Below are 21,527 nucleotides of genomic sequence, written 5' to 3' on the forward strand. Positions count from 1 at the left end.
AGTTTCGAGGAGCCATTATGGCATTTATAAAACTTTGGTAGTGTGAGATTTACATTTATAAGAAATTTAGGAATATTTGTGTTTTTGCCATAGTTTTCCCTATTGATTCACCTTTTTATTTGGATTGTTTCCCTTAATTGCATTTTAATAATGGCGTTTATGAGTGGTATAGAACAAGCAAACAACACTACTGCTTCAGTGTCATAGCACAAGTATGCCTGTTAGTAATCAGTTGTTAAAATGGAAAGAACACTTGGAACGTGGGGATGGTGATTGTAAAAAAGCAAGATTAAAAAAACATAATTATTTTTATGAAGCATGCATAAATGCTTACTGCATTCCAGTAAAATCTATCAAATCCATTTCTGTAATTTCTATTTCGACAACAAAACACAGAACCTGGAAATCGCTTGATTAACTAAAGGATATGTCCAATTAAATGGAGAAGTTGCTAGGGATTTAAGCCCACTGCTTCCTTGTGTCCACAGGACTGAACTTAAGAATCACTTACTGTACTGTACTCTAGTATAAAGTTGGTTCAGTTACTACCACTGATCCAGTTTTCCAGGTCAGATTTAATGTATTGTTAAGTGTCGCTAAATTTTACCAAAATTGCATTAAAACATGCAACACTCTTGATCTAGTTAAAATGCAAAGAATATCCTTCACCACTAGAGACAGAGGATGGTCAAGTGATTGTGCAATTCAGTCAAGGTCTTTGGAAACCTCCTTTGAAAATCTTGTTTGTGTATAATATTTAGAATTTGGAATAACATTGTCACGAATTGACAGTGTTTCTGGTAATATCTACTGTTTAACAGGAGGCGTTATAGTACCCTTTAACTGTGCTGTGTTACAAGTAGGCATTTCTGTCAATAAGTTAATAATCACTGGCATTCTTAAGTTCTAAATTAAATCATTCTTTGCTTTTTCAAACACTGCCCGGTTCACCACATTCATTTTGCCTTAAGATTTGGAAACTGGGAAAGCAATTCTTATTATTTGAGCATATACTACTTATATATCTTATCCTTTAAGATACTTTGCTTTTCCATTTACTGCTGTCCATGCAATGTTTAAGCAAATGATGTTTCCCAGGTCCGCCGTGTATACAGTACATTTTACACGAAGAACTAATTTTCATTTACAGTAATCCCTCCTCCATCGCAGGGGTTGCGTTCCAGACCCCCCTGCGAAAGGTGAAAATCCGCGATGTAGAAACCATATGTTTATATGGTTATTTTTATATTGTCATGCTTGGGTCACAGATTTGCACAGAAACACAGGAGGTTGTAGAGAGACAGGAACTTTATTCAAACACTGCAAACAAACATTTGCCTCTTTTTCAAAAGTTTAAACTGTGCTCCATGACAAGACAGAGATGACAGTTCCGTCTCACAATTAAAAGAATGCAAACATATCTTCCTCTTCAAAGGAGTGCGCGTCAGAGAGAGAGAGAGAGAAAAAAGCAAACAGTCAAAAATCAATAGGGCTGTTTGGCTTTTAAGTATGTGAAGCACCGCTGGACAAAGTAGCTGCGAGGAAGGGATCAAGCATTTTTCAGCATTTTTTAGAGGAGCATCCGTATCCTCTAGGCCAGTATGCGAACAGCCCCTCTGCTCACACCCCCTCCGTCAGAGCGAGAGAGAGAGAGGAAAGCAAACAATCAAAAAACAATATGGGCTGTTTGATCTTTTAAGTATGCGAAGCACCATGCGGGAAGCATATTGCTTGCAAAGCAGCCACATGTAAGCCCAGCAAAGAAGGGAGCACTGTGAAGGTAATCTTTCAGCGTTTTTTGAGGAGCGGCCGTGTCCTCTAGGGGTGCGAACAGCCCCCATGCTCACAATATCTTTGAGGAGTTTTATTTAATACATAATACGCACTGTGGTTGGGTAGCTTCTCAGCCATCTGCCAATAGCGTCCCTTGTATGAAATCAACTGGACAAGCCAACTGAGGAAGCGTGTACCAGAAATTAAAAGACCCATTGTCCGCAGAAATCCGCGAACCAGCAAAAAATCCGCGATATATATTTAAATATGCTTACATATAAAATCCGCGATAGAGTGAAGCCGCGAAAGTGGAAGCGCGATATAGCGAGGGATTACTGTATTCACATCATATCCTGTTTTTCTAAATCGGTGATGAACTCATCACAAATTAACTATTAATTGTATTCAATTGTATAAATTATTCAGATTCTGTTATGTATTTAAATTTATTTATAACTTTGACTTATTGATATTTTGACCCTTCAGTGTTGATTTTTGACATTTTGAAGAATGAGCAATCAATTTCTAACATTTATTTTTAGATCCAAATTGTAATTATGGAGTTAAAAATTATTTTGAGCCATTTCTAACACGTTTTGTACTGTTTATGGAAGCAACTATTTTGACATAGATATCACAACCTCAGCATCAATTATGGGTAAGGGTTATAAGGTCAATTTAGACAGCCATTTTGTTTTCAAATATAATGGATGAATTCTGAAGACTTTCTTGTACTCTTTGTTATTTACTTTTTCTGGCACCATCTGTTCAGCCTCATGTTTGATTCTCAAATTTAATTTTGGTTTTGACAAATTTAGCAACTTGATTTCCTGGTTTTTGATCCTAGGACTTCTTGTTTCCTGTTCATATCTTTAAATACTCTCCAGTCACACAAGCATGTATGACTATATGATACAGGCCTTGAACTCAATGAGCACACAGAAATCTCTGGATCATGGTGGGTTACTCCCAGAATTTCTTTCTGCTTTTTGGAAACTGCTGTCTGGTCTGCTCTTCATATGCTGAATTTTACTATTTCCACTTCTCACCCTAATCCATCTATTAATAAGGCTATGGTCTCTCTTCTGCCCAAATAAGGAAAAGATTCTATGGAATGTGCAAACTATTGGCCAGTTTTATTAATAAACTGAGACATCAAGCTATTGACTAAAGTACTTATTCATTGGCTATAGTTAGTGATTTATAAATTAATTAAACTTGATCAAACAGGTTTCATTAAGTCCTGGCAGGCAAATGACAATATACGGTCTTTGGGGAAAACTTCATCAACTTAGTTAAAACCCTTTATTCATTATTATATTATTATTATTATATATATATATATTATTATTATTATATTTATTATTATATTATATAATATATTATATTATTATTATTCTGTTTACTTATTTGGAATTCTCTCCCCCCTTACACCCAAAAAATGGCTTTCCTGTGTTATATTTAGGAAGTGCGCCTTCTGACCTACCCCAAGTGTTTAACCTGTTTGATAACCTGTCTGGCTACAAAATCAACTGGAATATGTTCTCCCTCCTTCCCTCTATACGTCGGGCAAGGGCTTTCAGATACCTGGGTGTGAACATCTCTGCCTCTCTATATGATCTTACAGCCTCAAATTACAGGAAAATTTTGAAGGGCATTAAGGACTCAGTTGCCTCATGACACTTCCTTGTCCTATCTTTTCAATTTTAACTTTCATTAATTAAGACAAATACACTGCCTCTTGTTAATTTTATACTGTAAGCTTAATGCTTCCTTTATATCCACCTCCCAAGTTCTGGACTGAAATAAAATCTATGACTGACTGACTTTGTTTTGTGTTTCCAGACCAATAAAAGGTGCCAGACTTTCATACTGCAAGTTTCAAACTGTCATTACCATACCTTGCCACACTATATGTATGTGTGTGTGTGTGTGTATATGTATGTATGTATGTATGTAAGTATGTACAGTATGTATGTATGTATGTGTATGTGTATATATATATATATATATATATATATATATATATATACATAGTATCTGCCAAGTAATACAAAGAGTACACAATGTTAATAGGGCGAAACACATGTTGTCTACTCTTTATATTATTTGGTATATTATTATCTGTATAACACATCTATGATTTGTTTCTCACAACTGAGAGGACGGGGCGGATGTTTGCTGACTGGCCGACCAACCACACATGTTACCTGGTAGGTAACCATCCAATTAATCAGATTGCGTCTCAGACCTCTAATAAAGTACATCTACCTATCTATTAAATGCACATTTGAGTTTGAAAATAAAAATAAAAATTGAAACAATGCCATGGCAGGGCACTTAATGAGCAATAAGTGTTAGCGTTATGCAATTTTGAAATAAACATATGTGTTTATCATTCATGTTACAATTAACAAAACAGTTATGTCATTTTGTCAGATTTGTCTTATATTTAGTGTTTCCTTTATCATAGTAATTAAGAAAAATAGGTAAGTATCCTCAGATTTAATGATTACTGCAGGAATGTCTCTCATTTTACATCCTTTATCCTTTTGTTCTAGTTTACAGGTTATTTTTTGATTGGCCTTTAGCAAATTGTAATAATTTCTCTAATCTCTCTCTATTCTAATGTAAATAAAGCAGCACTTATTAATACAACTAGAAACCATAACAACAGTAAAACAGTTTTATTTTGATAATCACAAGAGAAGAATGTTAGTAACCTATGTATTTGTGTTGCAATGCAAAAAATATTTCAGGATAGGATAGTTACATATGCTGTGCTTTTTAAATTAATTCTTAAGGCAGTTAAAACTGCAATCTGCCTATACATGATTCAAAAATGTTAGACGTTAACTTTTTGCTTAATTCATTTTTCATTTTTAAACCTATAGCCTAGGAAACTACTTTCCTACTTGTTAGAGCCTTACAAGTGTTCACATTTTGACAGTTTTATACTGCCGGGTCCCTTCAATTCAAACTTTTAATAGCAATCGTTTCTTCTTTGAAGGGTTTGTGTTGAAGCCCCTATGTTTGATGGAGAACATCTGAAGGTTGACTGCCTTTTACATAGTTATGAAACATCCCATGTATACTCTTCGGTTCCCCAGAAGCAAATTATGCATGTTCAGAGTGTATCACACTGGGCTCCAGCTAATATTGGACCTTATAGTCAAGCTATAAAGGTAAGTTTTGTTTGTATAATAAGCTCAGTAATGCACTGTACAAAAATGTTGAAGAATTAAATAGTATCAAAATAAATATTTCTGTTCATATTCATCACAATGATCTTAGAATAACAGAAGAAACTACCTAGATTGTCTTAGATGAATAGACCCATATTCAGTTGTGTTATTGGCATGACCATGAATTTCCCCTTGGGATTAATAAAGTATCTATCTATCCATCCATCCATCCATCCATCCATCCATCCATCCATCCATCCAATCGCATCGCATCAACTTTCTAGATACTTGTGTGAATTTCTCCTAAACTCCTAACCATTCACTACATATTGTACTGTATGTATAAATTATATGTGACAAATAAAATTTGATTTGAGCTGTAATCTGTTTTTCAGATGAGTCAAAGTAATAGTGCCTAGAAAATTAGTTTTTACCTTGTACACAAAAGTGCAGTACATTGTAATATTTTCACTGTTTATATTCTCAGGATCAAGAAAATGGTAAACCAAAAATATAAAAAATTACAGCTTGGATAAACACCAGGAAAAGCTTGTGTGAACTTATAGATGGTTAGCAAACAGAACTACAGAAATAACATCTAGGGTACAACTGCCAAGGAGGTTACAGAGTAGGGTGTCAAGATTAATGGACAAATTAAGACTAGATGAATTTTAATAGAATGCAGAGATATTAGGACCATATAATCTCTTTGAAACACCATGGGACCATGAAAATGTATGCAGTAAGTAATGGGACAGTAGTAATGAAATAAAAACTTAAAAACTAAAAGAGAACAGGTGAATTTTCATCCAAGTTTTGAACATTAGAATCCACTAAAGACATAAACCTGGAATGAGAATTTCTTAGATTAGGAGGCACAAAGATGAATCAATATTTGCTGACAGTTGCGTGGTGGAGTTTTAGAGAAGTATTGAGGCCAGCATCAGAAGCTCTCAAATATTTTACAGGTTTATAATGTGTAATCTGTGTTAAGTGTCTGATGTGTTGGAACAAACCAATTTGTAAGTCAGTAACTTGGAATTAAAAATGATTTGATACCAGACAAGAGGCCAGAGTCATCTAAGAGGTAATGTGATCTCAATTTTTGATTTACAGATTGGTGATACAAGCAGTAGAGAGCTGCTGTAGTCCAAATGAAACATTGCAAAAACATATCAAAGCACTGTAGCATTCAGTCCAGAGAGTTGGACTGTGAGCAGTGCTTCTTATAGGATAAAATTAAGTTTTTACTGCAACATAGACGAAAGATTCACATGTCAGGCATTTGTCAAGAATGACTCCAAGGGTGGTCACAGAAAATGACAGGATAATATAATCTCTTTGCCTTAATAGTGTCTTTGCTTCCCAGAATTTGTACTCTAGTAGTCTTAAATTTGGCCTGTACAGTGCATAGCATTTAAATATTATGTTTTGATGCAATTTTGACATGTTTATTGTATATACTGTATACAGTATATATGATTAAATGGTATAATAATGGTTTACTTTATGTAGGTATAGTCTTATAATCAAGAACTACAAACCTGTTTTTATTTATTTTTTTATGTATGTATGTATTTATTTATACTGTTTCATCTTTTGCAGATATTGAATTTCATCAGTTTGTATCTACGTATATTTTGGAGTATATCATCAAACTTTGCTAGGTTTAAACTAGGCATTGTTTTATGGTTACTGATTCATTTTATATTTTAAAGAAAGGAATTAGTCTGCCTTTGTAGCTGCCTTGCATAAACCAGGCACAAGCTTCAACGTTATTAGCTATAATAAACATAGTTTTACCTTTTTCAAAATAAAAGCAAAATCAATTTAATTTATTAATACATTTTCCCTAGTGCTGCATTTAGTTATTGTAATTGATAAAGTCCTGTTTGTTTCACTGCACCTAATAAACAGTAAATTGTGCTGTAATGCAATATAGTTTTCATATTTAAGCGTTAGGCATTTTGTTTAGTATTTGCTTCTTATTAGAAGAAACAGCATTATAAATCCTTACACGTGGGGATTTACAATAAACAATAAATTGCTTGGAGCAAACTTCATTTAAAAATTACATGTATTGATTTTGTATAAAGGGAGGAGCTCTTTAACACACCTAATTGGCACTGACAGATTTCTATTGTCTAAAAAGCTTTACTGTGTTTGCTATTGAATTTCCTTTGAGTATTTGGATATTGCCAAAATGGACTTTTCCTCTGGAGAAAACTAGATCTGACATTTGTAATTAATGTTTGAGACAAACCAGTCTGTTACTTCAGTGAAATTTAAATAATCGAAAAGAGAGGGCTAAACATATCGAACTGATAATGTGAGGTTTTGGTGACCTTTTAATATCTTGGTAGTGAGCCAGATTGGTGAATGCCTTTGTTCCAAGCCTCTAATAAATCATTTAATTAGTGGAGTAAAGTGTGATTTTCAAAATCTGCGGAGTGATACCTCCAGTAGAGTTTTTTTTTAACAGATGGAAATAGAGTTCCTTAGTAAGATTGTGGGATTTCTTGCCAATATTTGTGGTTCCTGGGGTATTGTTAGGTAATATGTGAAAGCCAAAAAAGTGAAAGAAACGGACTGCTACAGATTTGTTTATTTACTTCTTCTTTTCTTATTTTCTCATTTTTCCAGTACAAGAACGTACTCATACCAGGAAAGGTACTATAAATATTTAGGAATAGTCTTCTCTTCTTTATCCTACTAGATTACAAAATCCACTCTAATTATTTGGGTAAAATAATGCATTGTAGGTAGAAAAAAAATCAGACTTCAGTAGTACAGGCTGGATTGTGTGCTTTTATTCAGAGATTTTCTATTTATCTATATTAATTAGGAGTTTTAACTTCATTATAGTGTAATGTCACAAATTTATCAGATAATGGTTACTGACCTAAAAAGAGTCAGTTGTCAGCATTTGACAGTCACTTTTTGCAGTAATCTATTATAAACCTGCTTTTATCTTGCCTCCTCTATGTCATATTTTATGGATTTTTTCATAAACACAGTCTATACTTCATAAATGTCTCAATTTTCTAGTCTATTAACATTACTTCAAACACAATTGATAAAAGAGTAGGGCATGCATGAAATAATACACCAATAATTTAAAGTGCTGGAGGCAAGAACAGTGGGTAGTATCTCCACGCAGCTTGTGAGCGGAAACAATGAAAGGATCTTATCAACTGCAGCAAAAGAACAAATGGTAATTTTCACTAATACAAAAAATGCATTAGTGATTGTACAAATGAAAAATGAAATGTATAAAATATCCAGTAAGTTAAGAAAGATGTATGTTGTATGATAAGTTTATTAAGAGGATAATTAACCTTGGAACAAATAAGACTCTTTAATCTGTTTTGAAAATATTATTACTCAAAGTAAGAAAATAGTTGCAAATTTCAGAAATTATTTTTCTGGCACTTTTATTTAGTTTTAGTTTATATATATATATATATATATATATATATATATATATATATATATATAAATAATATATAAATAATATATTACTGTTATATTTTCTAAAATAAAATAAAGTTTGGAACCCCTCTCAATTCTTTGGATTTTTGTTTCTCATTGGCTGAGCTTTCAAAGTAGCAACTTCCTTTTAATATCTGACTTGCCTTATGGAAAAAGGTGGTATGTCAGTAGTGACATTAAATTTATTGGATTAACAGAAAATATGTAATATGCATCATAACAAAATTAGACAGGTGCATAAATGTGGGCACCCCAACAGAGATATGACATCAATACTTAGTTGAGCCTCCTTTTGTAAATCTAACAGCCTCTAGACGCTGTCCTCCTATAGCCTTTGATGAGTGTCTGGATTCTGGATGGAGGTATTTTTGACCATTCTTCATACAAAATCTCTCCAGTTCAGTTAATTTTGATGGCTGCCGAGCATGGACAGCCTGCTTAAAATCATCCCATAGATTTTCGATGACATTCAAGTCAGTGGACTGTGACGGCCATTCCAGAACATTGTACTTCTACAAAGGCATTCATGCAGAGGGAGATTTCGAACTGTGTTTTGGGTCATTGTCTTGTTGGAATGTCCAAACCCTGCGTATCTTCAACTTTGTGACTGATGCTTGAACATTATCCAGAAGAATTTGTTGATATTGAGTTGAAATCATCCGACCCTCGACAAGGGCCCCAGTCCCTGAACTAGCCACATAGCCCCACAGCATGATGGAACCTCCACCAAATTTGACGGTAGGTAGCAGGTGTTTTTCTTAGATTGCGGTGTTCGTCTTCCGCCATGCAAAGCGCTTTTTGTTATGATCAGATAACTTCATTTTTGTCTCATCAGTCCAAAGCACTTTGTTCCAAAATTAATCTGTCTTGTCTAAATGAGCATTTGAGTACAACAAGCGACTCTGTTTGTGGTGTGAGTGCAGAAAGGGCTTCTTTCTCATCACCCTGCCATACAGATGTTCTTTGTGCAAGTTGCGCTGAATTGTAGAACGATGTACAGATACACCATCTGCAGCAAGATGTTCTTGGAGGTCTTTGGAGGTGATCTGTGGGTTGTCTGTAACCATTCTCACAATCCTGTTCATATGCTGCTCCTGTATTTTTCTTGGCCTGCCAGACCAGCTGGGTTTAACAGCAACTGTGCCTGTGGCCTTCCATTTCCTGATGACATTCCTTACAGTTGAAACTGACAGTTTAAACCTCTGAGATGGCTTTTTGTAGCCTTCCCCTAAACCAGGAGACTGAACAATCTTTGTTTTCAGATCTTTTGAGAGTTGTTTTGGGGATTCCATGCTGGGAAGGAAGCACAACTTGCAATTGACCACCTTAAATACCTTTATATCTCATGATTGGACACACCTGTCTATGAAGTTCAAGGCTTAACGAGCTCATTACACCAAGTAATCAGCATTGAGCAGTGACAGGCATTCAAATCAGCACAATGACAAGGGGACCCACATTTTTGCACAGCCAGTTTTTCACATTTGATTCAATTTCATACAACTAAATACTGCTGCACTAAAAATCTTTGTTCGGTAAACACCGCAGTACTCAGATGTTCCTAGGAAATGAAAGACAGACCACTGTTATCTTTTTTGTTGAAAGGAGAGTCAATTATTATACAGGCTGAGAGGGGTTCTCAAACTTTTTCATATGACTGTATATAAATATATATATATATATATATATATATATATATATATATATATATATATATACACACATAACTATGTAGCTTTTAAGGTTTTTATTTCATTGAAATTATCATTTACATTGTCCATTCATAATGTTCCTTACCTCCACTATATTCTGTACATATTGTATGTTCCTGGAACTAAGAGGATATTCAATTTGCATTATGTCAAATTCAAGATATCACTAACCTTGTTATTGCATCAACAATATACTGTATATTTTTACTTAATCATAGTTTAATATACTTTTAAGAATCTTACACATATTTATTAATACATAGTACAAGAGTTTGATTATTAGTATGTGGAAAACATTTTATAACACAGTCGGTAATACAGACAGTTTTGCTGAAATGGTAAAGTTAGATTGCCACTTCAGTGTGAAAGGAAATTAACATTTAAACAATTACAATTACGATACAAATTTAGAAAAGTGTCTGACATCCAATTGCAATGATTCCTGTTAGTTATGGGAAGAAAAAAAAACACTTTAATCCTTGATATCAGGTTCGGGAGTTGAGGGGAGGCCTAATATGTAGTCTGCCCAGTGCTTAAGTGAATCAGAACTTATCACCTGTCAGTGGCAATGATGATTAGGGAACTGGAGAAAAGCTCTGCTAGACTTGGGCCCCATTAATCATATATTACTTATTTGAGCAGGCAGACAAGAACAATCATGGGATGTTATGTTCACAGGGATGTATAATGGCTTCCTGAATTATATAGTTCAGTTTCAAAAACAACCCGTGAATTGACCTCTGTAGGAGTCTTAAATTTACTAGCATTGTGGTATTTACTTTTAGCTCCTGGCTTAATGATGTAATTTTCGGCAGTTTATTCTACAAAAACATTGTATAATTTTCTTTATAAATATTTTTAAGATCCTTTTGTAGTCTAGTGCCTAACAACCTACTGTAGGTTTAAAATGACAAGATTGCAGGTTCCATCTGTGACTTATTATATTTCCAAAGCAAGTCATTTTTTCCATCTCGTAGGAGGGTGATAAGTAGTTGAAAACAAAATTTTAGTACAGCTCAAGAAGCTCATTACTATTGTTAGTTCGAAGGAAAACTAACAGTCTGACAAAACAGCTATCGAAGAGGATAACAGAGTGTTAGACATTCTAAGAAATCCCATGGAGCTTTGGTAAAGAGATTTTTCTTCAAGAGACACCTGAACATTGGTAGACTGGGAGCAGTTTGAATGATCATGGGAACCTCATTCCATAGATTTTCAGAAAGAACACATATCATTATTATTTTTGCTATGTCCAACTCACCATAATGATGGCAGGCAAACCATAACAGTCAACATCTGTAACATTTTGGGTATAAATTTCCTGATAGTCCTTTGACATATGCTTCTAAAGCTACATGAAAATATCATTCAGTACTATGCGCAAGAATCAATATGAAATGTCCTTTTTTATAGGGTGTATATAAAAAAGTAGAATTTAATTGCAAATCAAACGCGTGAAGGTGTTTTTTTGGAAATAAAACATATCCATTCTAACAAATACTGGTATACTATTTTGCAAAAAATAAATAACATATATATTTGTCATTCTTACAATACACAAGTGGAGCTATAACAAGGCTTTCTGTTTGGACTAAGTAGTACTGTATTGATCACACTCTTATTAGGGAAAAGACAAGCAATACACATTCCCACATTATGTTCTTTGGTACCCAGTTGCACACTAGCATATTGGCATGTGCTTCTCTTTTGTTACTTTCAAGTATGGTGAGAGTAAGCATGCAAGTTCAGTAATTTTTAGGTGAGCTTGCATAAAATGCTAAGCACTTACTGTCATCGTAATGTCAGTTTGTCTGAATGAAACATCACAGCTTCTGGTGAACTGATTTTGTTGAATTTTGGTACATTATTCTTCAGGGAAATTTGACATGAATGTTAAAGTTTCATTGAATTGTATCAATTACAATACGCTGCAAAAATTTTGGAATTTCAAAAACTCCCTTTTAAAAAGCATTATTAAATTGAATTTAGCTTAAAAAAGAGAAACTTACTTTTTGACCATAATGACTTGTTTCTATCTCAAATGTACCTTTATAAATGTGGCTTCAACTTGTATTTCTTTTTGCTTTTACATATCATTTTACATTAGAAAGAATTTTTTTGTGTGTGTTATATTCTTAAAATATTTTTTTAGTAGATACATGAAAATGCAAGCTTATGTGCCTTTTATGCTAGTAATGATCAACCCAATAAATCCAGTTGTGCCTGTAACAGTCTCAAATTGTAAACTAGAAGCTACGTTATCTTTTCACAATAGAAACCCAAAAGTTTAATTTTGTCTGTTTTTATTTATCGTGGGTACATTGATATAATTTCAGAGAAAACAAAAAATGTTTTACGGCAAGATGTTGAAAGTTTAATTGTAGTTTCAAATATGTTGCGTCTTATCTGTGTGTTTTTGGCATGCTGTGTCTCTTAGTTCTATTTGGGGAGAGGGGTTTGGGAAGGAAAAAGAAAGAGCAAGTTATTACTTCTTTGCCCCCGTTATATAATTCTGTAATTTATTTGTTCTTTTTCTGGTTGCAAAGCCTTGCAATGACAGATTCATAATTGGAGATAAAACTAAAATTTAAAGCATCTCTCTTTTTTCATCTAATATCAGAAAATATTCACTAGAAGGTGGAAACAATCTAATTTTGATCAATGAATAAATTTTTAAGCTGAAATATTAAACAATACCAATCATGAACTTAAGAAAGAAAAAAAATCCTCTTAAGGTTCCTTCTATCATCTCTCGCATATGTAGGGGTTGAGATAGTTTTTTTACAGGAGAGACACTTAATAATTGGTTTTGGCTAAAAAGAGGCTTGCTTGATCAAATTTTTCGTTCTATGAAAGAAAACCAGAGGCATGGGAATTTTAATTCACAAAACAGTTCCATATTTAGCCATTGATGTAGTGACCAACTCTGAAGGGCAATATATTATGGTGGCAGGGAATCTATACAAATCTAAATTAATTCTGGCTAATACAGTATATTATAAAGGGTTCTTGCTTATGCTACTCACATTAGTTCCCAGTTTGAGCACTCATAACATTAAAATGTCTGAAAAGTGTAAATGTGTATTAAATCCAGACGTAAATGGGTTATAACTGCAACTATAATATCAAAAACTGTAGCAATAATTGCACATCTTATGAAGGATCTTAATCTGTCTGACCCATGAAAATTTCTATATTTATATTTGGGAAAATATTCTTTCTGTTTGTCACTGACTAATTTTTTTATCTATTTATCTGCCTGCTGTTAAATCTTAAGTACATAAGTAGCCATTGTTATCCCTGACCCTACACCTCCTATTTTGGCATTCAGATATTTAAACATATAAAATCAATATATAAAGCAATTCCCTTTAACGCTAAATGATGACAGCTATTTAAAGTTTATTTTCACACAAATTGATATTTTCTTAGAGACAAATGCCACCCTAGATTTTTTTTTTGGAAACATTCTGGGTAACACTGAAAGCAGTTTTAAGAAGAAAAGTCATCTCATACATTTCCCTAAAAATAAATAGCAGATGAAAGGTGAATTTTAAAGTGAGACCAGAGGATGAAACTTCAAGCGTAATTCTGTAACTGGGAGTCTGTTCTGTCTTTCTTATAAGTCAAAAATCAGAACATAAATTCATAGTTGAAATGAATAGGGATACAGATCTACAAACCAGAGAAAAACTGTATGACACACTACTGAAAATGTCTTTGTGTATCTGTAATCTTGGATGATCCAGATAACAAATTGCTTGACCTTTGTACATTCATGTCCACAATGTAACTTGCTGCACATCTGCCCTTGATTACCATAATATTTTTTAAACAAAATGTCTGCACCAAATATGATTTTTAACCCATTATTTGCCGTATGCAATTTCTTGTATTAGGAATTTGTCATTTTTTGTATACCCCAACTTACCCTCCAGAGAGTTTTGGTGTCAGATTGTAGGGTCAGCTATTTGTACAGCATCCCTGGAGCAATTGCAGGTTAAGGGCCTTGCTCACTGGCCCAGTGGAGAGTAGCATTCCTTCTGCCAGGATTTGAAATGGCAACCTTTGAGTTACCAACCCAGGTCCTTCAGCCAGAGAGCCACCACTCTACTCTGCTCAGCCACGTCACAATACAATACAATAAAATACAATTTATTTTTGTATAGCCCAAAATCACACAAGAAGTGCCGCAGTGGGCTTTAACAGGCCCTGCCGGTTGACAGCCCCCCAGCCTTGACTCTCTAAGAAGATGAGGAAAAACTCCCAAAAAAAAAACCTTGTAGGGAAAAATGGAAGAAACCTCGGGAAAGGCATTTCAAAGAGAGACCCCTTTCCAGGTAGGTTGGGCGTGCAGTGGGTGTCAAAAGAAGGGTTCAATACAATACAATACACAGAACAGAACAAATCCTCAATACACGTCATGTCACTGGTGCCACTTTCCCCCAAACCCCAGATACACATGACCCAACACAACTGTGGTTCTAAAATAAAGAACTTTTAATACACTCAACTCAAAACAATTACAATTATAGTCAATATACAGACTTTTAAGTTCTCTCTCCTCCAATGAGTGTCACCCACAGTCTTCCAATTCTGACTTGTCCATGTGTTGCAGCAGGCACCTTTTATGCTGGACCTGGGAGCACTTCCAGTTGCATGACGTGGCCATTTGGAAGTACTTCTATAGCCATGTGGCGCGTTTCCCAGAGAGTGATTCAGCTTATAAGATCTTCTTGGGGATCTTGTTGGGGACCCGAGTGGCTGGACCAGGCCAAGGGGTCACCCACATTAACACCTGGCTGTGGCAGATAGAGGGTCACTTTCCAGAGAGTGGGACTGGACTGCGTGTCTGCCTGGGGGGGTTGGCAACCGGGATCCCGAGTTGTTTTGTCGTGTAGTGGGTGCGGCAATGCACTGTACTAGCGCATGCTCCCCGACTTGACTCGACTACTCACACGAGCAGGCTGCAAAATGTGTCTGTATATCTCTCTGTAAGGTCCAGTCCTCCAACATTAGGATGTTTAGTTTTAGTGAGCTTGTTTGGTGCGCCATCATTTTTAGGGCAGTTTTAGAAATTTACAGAATAAGGCAGAAGAATGTACAATAAAAAACAAACATGAATTTTAACAATTATTAATAATAAAATATACATCTAACATTTCATTTTAATATTATTATTATTACACATCAGAAGAAAGCTGTCATTTCATTCAGAGTTGCCAATGTTTGGTAACCTTCATCTTATCTTTAAAAGTAAATAGCAGAAGCAGAATTGTGGAAGTTATCAAAACTGAAACCCAACATTGACAATAATGACCCTATAAAATGTTAGAAGACAAGTTATTTTCCTCTTTTGTACTTGAAGTCATATGTAACTGTATAACTTTTGTAAATTAAAAATATGGAAATTTTAGGCATACTAAAATTCCTTGTGAAACCTTGCTACTGTTCACACATCCTCTTTAATAAAATCCCTGTGTGCGTCCAGGTGTCCGTGTGTGTGTGTCTTCTGGTGAAGTGCGCATCCGCGGGGCACGGTGCGATGCGCGATATTACTGTCAGAGAAAGTTACAGGCGTTTTACGGAAATACAAACCAGTATTACTGCGAGAGGAAATTAAAGGTACACAATACAGTGACGCATATCACAACCACATACAAGCCAGTATTACTGTCAGAGGAGATTAAAGGCATATTACCGACGCGCACACCTGTATTACCGCCAGAGAAAATTAAAGGTATATTACGGACCAGCAGACATACAAGACAGTATTACTGTCACAGAAAATTAAAGACACACAATACACGGTGGCAACCCACGAAGAACGGTCAGCTCAGCAAGTAAACATCAACAAAAGAAAGGCTGAAAGAAAGAAAAATACGACCAACAAAAAGAATGAGGTCAAAGTCCCTTGCCATTTAATATAGACTGTTCCTACTAATGTTTATGCACTACTGTTCTAGCGCTCGTTATTGTAACGGGCTAAATGACTAGTTAAAAAATAATTCAATAAAAAACCATTTGGCTTAAATAGAAAAAACAGAAAGACATGCGCAAACTCACAAAAACTCTCTGTAATCAATTGCTAAAATATTAGGGAAAAGGATTGGAGTTAAGAAATGGCACTTTTAGTTGTGTTTGTGGCAAGAGTTCAGTACTTAACAATTTAAAATGCAAAAGATGTCCTTTGAAGTATTTCAGTTCCTGGAGGTGGTATGTCAAGAACAAAGGTTGAAAACCCCTGGTCTATATAATACTATGTTAACATTTAATCATGAGCAGTGCCCTCCATAATATGGGACAATGACAGATTTTTACTTGATCTACCCTTCTGCTCTGCAGTTTAAAATTACAAATCAAACAATTCAGTCACACTATGTAGAAATTGCAACACTTTTTATACATAGTGTAACCCTATCCCTCCCGCCACCAATAGTGCAAACATATGATACCTCAGCTTACTTATACCCTTTGGAGTCTGTAGTCGATGCTGTTCAACATCAGGAGAAAGAGCTGTTCCAGTGAAAGTCAAAAAAACTGAGAAACAAGAATAAAACCATTAGAGACATCGGTAAAACCTTAGGACTGCCTAAATTAACTCTCTGGAATATAATTAAGAAGGAAGAACACACTGATGATCTTAGTAATTGTAAAGGGACTGGTAGGACAAGGAAGACCTCCACTGCTGATGACAGAAGAATACTCACTATGGTCAAGAAAAAGCCCCAAATGCCTGTCTAGCAAATCAGAAACAGTCTTCAGGATACAGATGTATATGTGCCAGAGACTACTATTTACAGAAGACTTCATGAACAAAATTCTAAGATCATACTGCTGTAGCGGACTAAAAAACCCAGCTGAGATTCTCACCGCCTTTGACTGTGATTTATTTATTTTTATGGTGGGGATCCCAGGAATGCACCCTGCCTTGGCCCGATTCACACACATTCCCTCACAGAGACAAAAAAGCAAGCAGTAATAAAACAGAAATTGAAGACTGTATTAAACAATAATAAACTAAATATAACTATACAAACTACAACAATCCCACCCCAGTTCCCTTTATGGCTATATACAATAAACAAAAATTCAACAATAACAAAAAACACACATGATGAAGTCAATGAAAAACGGCAACTGATGAAATGAAATGATGGAGGTAGATAGTCCAGAGATCAGGACGCTGTATGTGAATGTAAAGATCAGTCCTACCGGTATTTCCTGATGAGATGATGACATGTGAATAGGTTCAGAAGTGCTCCTTTCTTTGCAGGATGACAACAAATCCTCAGACAGTCTTCATGCAGCAGGAAGGCACCAGACAGTCCATACACCCAAAACAGACAAAACAAGAATCCACAGAGGGCTATGATACTTGGTGAGGTGATGTAGATACTCAATTTTGGAGTGATTCCCAAGAGTAAAAGTACTGTATATACTCACATATAAGTCTGGTCTTGTGATCCAAAAAATCGATCATAAAGTCAGATCCGACTTATACACCGTTCAAAAATGCAACACTTAATTTTTTTTTAACATCATCTTGCCTCCTCCAATCTCGCATCAGTTTCTCAGACACATCGAATTTTGTTGCAGCAGTGCAGTTACCAATTTCTTTTGCTAATTCAACAACGTTTAATTTAAAACCAGCTTCATATTTTCCTCTGATCGAATGCTCCATTGTAGATAAGGTATGCTCTTACGATAAAGGCTCATGAGGGTGTGAGATACAAAAAACACACATCAGTGCAAACGTTGCTTTGGAATACTTTGGGTATTACTGTGTGGTCATGTAGGCACAATAGAGAGAGAGAGAGATTAGGAGCACACACTGATACAGCGCATTGCCGCACCCACATAGAAAAAAAGGCAGTGCTCCGTGGTTACTCTTTCAGGTGGACGTTAGCATATCATAATTTCTTGGACCAATAGCGTGAGTTTTCCGCATTCTACTTATACGACCAACATTATAAAATACCAGAAATTATACGATAAAATCAAGTCTCGACTATTCCACAGGAGAACTTATCCACAAGTATATACAGTAAATGGTGCAGTGTAGCTGTTCTGGTTCCAAAACTGGATGACTCATTCGGTTTTGTATTGACGCTTGAGTTAGGTTTCAGAGTTTGATGTATACCTGATACTGCATATTGTTAACTTACTGGAGAAACTTGGGCAAGCCTGGTATATTTCCAACCTGGATCTCACAGAGGGGAACTGGAAAGTACCTCTGGAGGAAACCAGTTACAAGAAGGCCGTGTCTGCCACCCCGGATGAGTTGTTCGACTTCACCGGACTTCTATTTGGTCTTCATGGTATGCCTGTAACTTTCCAGTGGATGATGGATCAGATTTTTGGCACCATTCCGCATATGCTGGAGCATATCTCGATTATGTGGTAATTTTCATTAATGATTGTCAGTCACATCTCGACCACCTACAAATAGTGCTTGACAGCTTGAGATAGGCTGGGTTGACAGCTAACCGTAAGAAGTGTAAATTAGATATGTTGGAAACACATTATTCATAGTTTTCTATGGGGAATGGTTTGATTATACCTCAGTTGAACAAAGGTGGGTGAGGTGCTTGCATATCCACATCCGGAAACACAGAAGCAGGTTTGTCTTCGGTCTTGCTGGTTATTTGGTTCATTACGAATTTTGCACATTGAGATGCCCCTCTAACTGACTTGATGAAAGGCAGGAAGAACCACAACATTCTCTGGTCCAATGATTGTGAAAGGTCCTTGTGTGACTTGAAAGCTGCATTGTTATCCTACCCGGTCCCGAGGAATATGTATGTTTCTAAGGAGTTCATTCTGTAGATGGATGCAAGTGGATTTGGTTTGGGGGCTGTACTGTCTCAGAGTTTGAGTGGGAAGAACATCTCATCATGTTTCTCAGCAGGAAATTGCTCCCCAGGGAATGTAATTACTTGCCCACCGAAATGAAATGTTTTTCTTAATTAAGTGGGCCATAGAGGTGCTGCACTATTACTTGTGCTGTAAGTGGTTTACCCTAGTGAAAGATCATGCTCTGCTCCAGTGGCTCTACAGGCAGAAGGTACAAACTTCCATCTCACTAGGTGGTTTATTAGCTTCCAACCATTTGATTTTTAAGTTTGCCAGCGTTCCAGTTCTCCAGACGTTGGTACTAAGATTGGCTACGACTGTTGCTTCATTCACACTGCTGTAAACAAAGTTTAGGGATGGGAGTGTGAAATTTTTGAGACCCTGGCACCCCCCCAACTGCACTGTGTACTGAAACAGGAAGGAATTGGTTGTCCGTTGCCACTTCAACTGCAAGTTTTCCGGCTCAACACGTAACGTGTCTGTCGCCCTTTGGTTGATGAGGGGAATATTTAAAACTGATCACTGACCTGACCAAGTGCTCACTTTACTGTCTTCTCTCCTGTTCAGGAAGGTTATCTGTTCTTTTAATCTGAGAAGAGAGCAAATACAGGAAGTCATCATCACTACTTGTATGCTGCGCATGCTTAAGTAATAGCTTCCGTTTGAATAAATGGTTTGAAAATGTTGCTTTCTTCAAAACCATAAAGCTGATTTTCTTGGAAACCTGGACTCTCCTCCTTCTCTCTTATGCAAGTCTGTAACCCACACAGTGTGTTTGTGTGTATATACACACATACACGAATCACTGTTTGGCATAGTCGTGGCCAGGTCAGTGGCCAAGATATACTGTTCCCTGCATTTCTTAAGTCCCTTGCATCACCCATCGGCCACAGGTGCATATAGCTCAATCTTGTGTGACTCGCAGTTGTTTCCGCGGCACTCTACCATTTCATTCGACCATTTCAAGGGGAATAGCAGCGATTTCGTGGTGAATAGTGTCCTTGGGGGTTTGGAGGTCGGTGTGTGTATACCTTCGACTTAAGATAACTCCACAAGAAGAAAACGAATGGAGTGAGATCAGGCGAATCCTAATGCGGTTTCTCATTTTCTCATTTAGGACCTTTATTTTGGTCCTTATTTCATTTATTTCATTCTTTATTTCACTCTTTTCATTCTTTATTTCTCTATTGTTATTCTTTGCATCTCACCTTATATCATTAATGTTCCCCCCACCACCAAGTGTGACGATCATTACCTTAAGCGAGGAGAGTGCGTTTCGATCTTCCTTCATCTCCGTAGGTAGAGTTGTGAGTTCAGTAGTAGATGATGTCACAGACTCACGAGGGAAATTAGTTGACAGTTGACAGTGGGGGTGAAAAAGCCATGCTCGGCTCCAATGATCCTCCTGGAGTCAACGAATGCTCCTTGCCCGCCTCATTTGCAGTTTTGCTCCCACTAGCACTCTCAGCAGGAGCCGATGCTGCCGTCTCAGGTCCTGTCAAGTCTGTACTTTCGCCCATCTGTTCCAGGTCAGTGTCTAGGAAGCCATACCGTGAACTTGAGGCTGGTTTAAGTTTAAACTTTGATTGGGCTTTTGCTGCCTAATCTTTTTCTTTCCTTCTGAGCCATTTGTTTGCTACTCATGCTTATTTGTACTTGCATGTGGTATTATTAAATACCCTCGGGATGAATAAATACAGGATATCTCAAAATGATATATTTAAAAAAGGTTAAAATAACACTGCTGTTAACGGAGCTCCCCCGAAAACTTCCATCATCAACAATGAACGAGACCAACTCTTGATCTCTTAAGTACATGTTTGGGTGGAAGAGGTGGGACTTTGTGAACAGAACAGAAATGGTAGTTTTAGTCTTCTTGTGTATCGATTTCTACTCTTTAAGTGAAAAAGGAGAAGGAGACAGAGACTATGTTTCCCCATTCACCGTTCCCATTATTCCTGTTATTCATTAGAGCTCAGAACATGCTCCCCAACTGTATATCTCTGAAGGAGGCATGGCATTAACTAAATTTCAGTTTTTCCTGGGAATCCAAATATTTATACAATAAAATAATGCAAATTTTCACCATTGTTGTGGAAAGCGCTTAGTAAATAAAGAAGATCTTGCACCCTTGTTATAAATGAACTTCAAACATGGACGTCCTTTATTTACTGTAAACTGACAGGTGGGACCCCCCATGTGCCTAGCTTAACACTAGAATTACCAGAGCATACGAAAAAACTCGTAGATCCATCCCACCTTAAAACGCTTCGCACTTCTCCGTCAGCGTCTTTTGTCTTTTAAATATGTTGATAAGCAGCAAACAGCAAGCAGTCTGCTATCACATCCCCCCACCGGCACACAGTTTTCTCAGCTCAAGTCTGCTTACCTACTTGTCAGTTGCTTAGAGCTGTATAGAGTGAGAAGTCATGCAAAATGACACCTTTTATAAATACTATATCGTTATTTGGAACACTTGCCTTTCATGTGTGTTCCGTGTCTACAACGA

General features: G+C 36.2%; 1 protein-coding gene across 1 annotated transcript in view; it reads left to right on the plus strand.

Moving 5' to 3' along the window:
• Positions 1-21,527, plus strand: part of dph6 (diphthamine biosynthesis 6) — a 357,108-nt gene that overhangs the window by 208,880 nt on the left and 126,701 nt on the right. Inside the window, exon 12 of the mRNA XM_051919800.1 lies at positions 4,784-4,958. Coding sequence (XP_051775760.1) covers positions 4,784-4,958 — 175 coding nt within the window. The remainder of the gene's footprint in view (positions 1-4,783; positions 4,959-21,527) is intronic.

This window comes from Erpetoichthys calabaricus, chromosome 16, assembly GCF_900747795.2.
Source record: "Erpetoichthys calabaricus chromosome 16, fErpCal1.3, whole genome shotgun sequence".
Taxonomy (NCBI): Eukaryota; Metazoa; Chordata; class Cladistia; order Polypteriformes; family Polypteridae; genus Erpetoichthys; species Erpetoichthys calabaricus.